Genomic DNA, 6,086 nt, shown 5'->3' with positions numbered 1-6,086 from the left:
ATAATTTATATGAATAAAAGGACATGTGGTGTAAAGGTCACTGAATAAGCAACCCAACAACTATTTGAATTTTACAACTTTTCGCAAAGAAAATTTAAAATAAATCATAGAGCATAGTTAATAAAATACAGACGCTCAAATATTTAAGCTTATCTTATATCCTTCAGATGTAAAATCTTAATTAATTTTCAAGTCTGCAAGTAAGACTTTATAAAATAGAAATAAAGCAGCAACTTGTCTAACACTAGAGCCTATCAGCCTAATATTGGCGAGAGGTATCGACCATTTTTTTTTTAGAATTTAAAGAAATAATTTTCTGAAAAGATAGCAAAGTTTCAGACTGATCCTGACATTTTCCATTCAAAACTCCAGAAAAAAATACAATCCCCTACTGACACAATTTTATCGTTGGAAAATTTCCTTTCATTGAGGAAATACAACCACTGAATAGTACTGTAGTTTTGTTGGTTTACAATAGAAACCATATTTTAAATGTATATGACTAGTATATATATTACGCAAACGAAACAACGTTATATATGTTAGATACTATAACACAAATAATAGCACTGAAATAGAATATTTTAATACTCAGTTAAAACTGTCACAGTAAACATTATGGGCCGATGACGGCGCCAGCATTTAGTGGGTCACTTCACACTTCCGGTAAAAATTTGAAATGTTGAAATATGTCCCATTCTCACCGAACCATCGGTCAATATTTACAACTGTATTTACAATGTTTATAAAATCCTTTATAATTTATGGCGGTAAGATAAATTTGTTTTAAGAGAGACAGGTTCGTTATATTGTTTTATGACTGTGGTTTTATTGCAGATGACGGCACTCAAAAACTTCCAGATCTAGGTCCCATACTGTATGCACTATGTATGATTATGGATTTTATGTCTGAACTTACTCTGATCATGTCTTTTTCAGAACAATAAATGCAAATTAAATGTAATTTTGGTATTTTATTACCATGTTCTGCCATTTAACATATATGGTGATGACGTCATGCTGTTTCCATTTATGGAAGATGGATAATGAATTCCCTGACTAAGTCCACTATGGCTACTAGAATAAGAGTTTGTAACACAGTGCGTAGGCATCGTCCCAGAGCCTAAAGAGTTCGGTTGAGACAGTATTTTAGAATTTGGAACCTGTGGGGAAACGTGTGATCCCGAGGATCCAGCGTGACCAGCACTCATTCTTGTTTGAGAATTGTGTTGCACGTGTGTAGTTTGCGTATCTCCAGAATTTGAACATGGCTTCCCATCTTTTACTAGCACAGGTACAGCCACTCGCCTCGGAGAATGTTGGCTTTGACTAGGTGATGAATGTTCAGAGGGTGCAGAATCTTCCTGAGAACTTTCTGGAGAACCGGGTTCACTTTTAATTTTGTCTTTTGATGCTCTTTTGTACTTATAACGATGATTCTGGAACCATATCTTCACTTGTGTTGGCGTTAGATTTATCATACTAGCTAGATGTTCCCTTTCAGGTGCGGACAGGTATTTTTGCTGTTTAAAACGCCTTTCTAGTTCATATACCTGCGCTTGCGAAAAAAGAACTCGACGCTTCCTCCTCTGTGTAATGGGAAACTGCATTCCAGCTTTTGTATGATCATATCCGCCTAAAGCTGACATATTCATATGATTCATACCTGAAGACATTGGTGACATAGCACATGAACTTGGTCCACCCATTAGTCTCGAAACTAGAAAATACAAACGCAAAAAGTTTAAGAAGAAAACAAAACTAACAAAAAATATTTGTTTATTTAGCTACATATCCATTATCATGGTGTCAAGATTAAGGAGATTCGGTTATATTTTTTCCTTGAAAATTATTAAATTTAAATGTGCTGCAGCGTCCGGTAGAATACGTTATATCTTTAGAGGACAAAGCAGTATTCTTCAAGGATATTTGTTTAGTAGTCAAACATGATAACCTCATGTATTTGGGACAACTTGAAATATGACACTAGATAAATCTATTTTAGAAATAGAAAAAAATGTTCCTCAATAAATGTTTTCAAACTGTAAAACACATATATATTCCACAAGTGAATAAAAGGTAACCATGCTAGTTAAATCATTTTAACCTTCATGAATATTAGTCGAATAATTTTAATTACATTTTTATTTTGTTAATTGTCCTTTAAAAAAGTGTCAAATATATCAATAAATTTCATAGTATATTTTTATTTACAAATTGTACAAGGACATCTGTAATTTCATCTTAAACAGCATTCTGGCACGTTTTTTTATGAAGACAAAATATTGTCAATTAGAGTCTTCACTGATTCGACAAAACACTTTTGTCTGTAATCCGATTAATTAATCGAAATGAACCCATGAGAATTTAAATTGATGTTCAAACCGACAATAAATAGAGCAACTGATTCAGCAACTACTAATTAGGTATTGCATTCCACTAACGGTTTAAATACTGTTATATTCCCCTGTTATTATCGCCTTAATAGGTAGCAATTTTGTTCGTTAGTTCAACAATAGAACCATCAATTACATTATAAACTGTGTCAATAAATAACCCTGATAATTCTCTACCTCACAGCCACGAATATAATCTAATAAAACTCGTCATACAAATACTGTCAGGAAATTTGTCACACTTATTTAATCATACAATATCTATTGATTATAATGAAATATCATATTTTTACAAATAATTATTTTAAAAGGTTATAGTGTGCACTATTTATCATGCTTCCAAATTTACAGAAAGTTAGTTATCATATCATTTGTTAAACGTAACTTTAAATCTTGCAATGTTGAGATTTGGTTAGTTTTAAACGTTGTTAATTTGTTAATATCTGAGACAATATAGATATATTTTATAGTAATGTCAGGCAATATGCAAATTGTACAAGGTTCTTATTTCTAATTATTTTTTTCTTTTTCTTCATTACTAGTCTCGTTTATTTTTAGCAAACAAAATATATCAAAAATGTCAACAAACTAGATAGTGTCGATTTTTTTTGGAATGAAGTCGGGTATAAATTTTATAGGTGTGCGAAAGTCAGTCAGTTTTTGAAGATTGATCATTACAATTATGAGAGAAAAATATTTGTGTTACATCCAATACGTGTTTAAAAGTCCGTGTTGATACATTGCTGCCCCTGGTGAACATTTCTCTGTTTAATCTGCTTTTTATTTAAACTCCATGGCATAAATTCTTACTTTGGACAATGTGTTTTATCATTAACAGTTTTTTTTTAAATTCATTTGTACCACTTTCTCAGTGAGTTTTCGGAAAACGAACATTGGAATATATAATATTTCAGACAATTTCAGACACAGTCGTATAAAATATAATAATGACTGTTTTCACGAAAGCATCAGCATATCATAATGCTTATCTATTGGTCCCCAGTAATATAAGATGTTCACTATTTTTAACCACAATGCGGAAATTTGTGCTTTCAAAAATATACGAATTCGGTATTTCACAGTAAATTGTTCATAATAAATGATGGAATACACATTAAGATAGAGGGAATATCATTTAAAAACATTTTTGTTTCTTGCACATTTTATAACTTTAATCACTGTATCTATTGCATTAAAAAGCCGTCAATAATCAGAGGACTAATATGGTCACAAACTATTGAGAAACAATCATTAAAATAATAAAATGTTTCAAGAATTTTTAATGAATTTTTAACAATTGTGTGTGTGTTTTTTTTTATTACAAAAATCATTGCATGCATCTACAGACAACTCAAGCAAAAAGCAGAAAATTATTTTTGACAATTTACCAAATGAATTTATGGTTAACTCGTATATTTTCTAGTACTGTTTTAAGTGCCTTGTTTTAAGAATTAGTCTCAATAGGGAAAGTTTATTTGAAATATAATTCCATGGTTTCAAGTTCTTCTCCTTTCACGGTGAAAATACTCAAAGAAGATATTAATAGTCTCCAATATATTAGTTTTTCAAAATTTGATTTTATTCATCATATTACCGATTCATTTAACAAAGTATTATAAAGAGCAGAGAATTATATAACTCTTTTTTTAAATATCAGAAAACAAGATCATGCGCGTTTCTTACAATAACTGAATCCTACAGATCCGATTACGACTGTCAAAGTAGTTGTTGTTACTTCAAATTATAATCTTGTCAAAACAGTCCATTTATATCAATTTCATGTACATTTTTCTTTCATTTTAACTGTGAATGAACTGTGCTTTGTGACTGTTTAAGTCAATGTAGTTTATTTAGATTTCCTCTGAATGTAAATGAGGTGTATATGCTCGAATAATATTATTGTTACTAAATTAACTAACTGGAAGAAATGAAAGTCGGTGGTTTCCTTACTTAGAATAGTTCAAACTTTTAATAAGTTATAGACTACGTATTTGTATATGTTGTGAAGCAATATTTCAAAATCTCCAAATGAAAACAATATTGTTTTAATTTTCATATTTAAAAAAATAAATCTACACTAAAAAATAAAATAAAGTTAAAATTTTCATCCTTGATTTTTCATTTATACCTTTTTGAAAGATTCATGCTGCAATTAGCTGACCCCGGTTTAAGATGAATACACAAGTCAATCTTTTTCCATTTATCATTTCAACAAGAGTGTAAATAAAACTTGAAAACATTTCTTAAAACCGATTAAGTATCTAATGAATTATCAGTAAAAATAAAAACATTTGATAAGTTTTGTCGCAATCTTATCATAAGGAACAAACTTTGTCTGTTTTTAATATGAAATCATATTTGAACTATATTTATAAATAGTATTTTGCGACCAAAAATTGTTATAGAATGATTAAAAGCACTTAAAAAAATCGAAAATCAATTTTGTCAAAGCCGATTGATTTTGAAGATTCTTCAGACCATAATGGTTTAATTTTGTATCCTTTCCAACATTCGAAAGTTATCCAGGATGATACAATATTTTGAATCATCATATTGAGAATCTTAGTTCCACTTCACTTGTCCAAGAGTGTTCTTAAATGCATTTTAAGTACTCAACAAGACTTTCACTGAAGAAAAAGAAAAGCTCTTGATATAAAAACTTACTTGCAATACGATCAGGATTACTGCTGTACCAGTTGGGAGTACCTCTTGGGTCCCCATAGTGTCCGAAGTCTGTCCCATTACAATATTGTGATGCAAAGGACGGAGTGTGATGAGATAGCGGCGGAACATATCCAGTATGGTAAGGATTCGACACAGGAACACTCATGCTTGCCATCTGTGATGAAGAATGTTGTGAATGGTGGTTCCTATATGGAGCCAAGGGTGGTATTGCAGCCTCAATGGTGGTTCTTCTGTAGGTATCTTCAATTGGAGACAATATATCGGTTACTGAAAACGGTGTGGTGTGTTTTGGACTGAGGGACATCACCGTTCGAATTCAGAGTGATTCCTTTGCGTCAGCTTGATGTTTTTAGGTCCTTCAGATATACTTTGTTACGTGAAGGGCCAATCTCGACGGTCAAAAGCATCATCTACAATGCGGACCCTTCAATCTTGACAAATTATGACTGAAAAAGTTAGAACGCATGCGTATACAACATACTGTTATTGACAAAAAGTGTTTAAAGCCCGCCTCTTTATTGATAGGGGTGGTCTACGTTAACATGTTGTCACGTGATCTCTACCTGAGAAAGCAGAGTCTGAATTTCAGATTAAATTTCAATTAGTACATTTTTTCACTGTTTTTATCGTTTATCGCTAATTTTGGGTACCTTAACATAAAATTTATAACATTTTCAAACCTTAAATTCTTTGCTGGATATCATAATAAAAATGTGAATTAATAATTTATAACAGGAATAACGCTTAATCTTTTTGGAATTAAGATAATCCGTTGTTCTTTGATTAACAAGATTTGGAGGCGTGGCAGATTTTTGTCAAGTAGCATTTTGACACAGGTAAATCTACACCTTAGATAGAATAAGAGAGAGAAAAGCATTTGTTAAGTGGTAAACAAGTACCAATCTTATTTTATTTTCATTTAATAAAGTTAAAACATTCTTATTTAAATCAATGATGACAATGCTATTCTTGTCAAAGTATTTTTTATATCCAATTAAAAATTAA

General features: G+C 30.9%; 1 protein-coding gene across 1 annotated transcript; it reads right to left on the bottom strand.

Moving 5' to 3' along the window:
* Positions 1-570: 570 nt before the first annotated feature.
* LOC127738117 (homeobox protein Nkx-2.1-like) lies at positions 571-5,483 on the bottom strand. Its single transcript, XM_052249249.1, has 2 exons — positions 5,061-5,483; positions 571-1,720 (listed from the first exon to the last, which is right to left on the bottom strand). The coding sequence occupies exons 1-2, from the start codon at positions 5,383-5,385 to the stop codon at positions 978-980; spliced, it is 1,068 nt and encodes a 355-aa protein (XP_052105209.1). The 5' UTR covers positions 5,386-5,483; the 3' UTR covers positions 571-977.
* Between the last annotated feature and the right edge of the window lie 603 nt (positions 5,484-6,086).

This window comes from Mytilus californianus, unplaced genomic scaffold (genome assembly GCF_021869535.1).
Source record: "Mytilus californianus isolate M0D057914Y unplaced genomic scaffold, xbMytCali1.0.p SCAF_4, whole genome shotgun sequence".
Lineage (NCBI taxonomy): Eukaryota > Metazoa > Mollusca > Bivalvia > Mytilida > Mytilidae > Mytilus > Mytilus californianus.
The sequence above is the reverse complement of the archived record's forward strand: the minus strand, read 5'-3'. Positions and strand labels throughout refer to the sequence as shown.

Excerpts from the sequence above, each read along its gene's own strand:
- LOC127738117 (XM_052249249.1), bottom strand. The coding sequence starts at position 5,385 with ATGTCCCTCAGTCCAAAACACACCACACCGTTTTCAGTAACCGATATA. Across the intron at positions 1,721-5,060 it reads TAATCCTGATCGTATTGCAA|TTTCGAGACTAATGGGTGGA; the intron begins GTAAGTTTTTAT and ends TGTATTTTCTAG.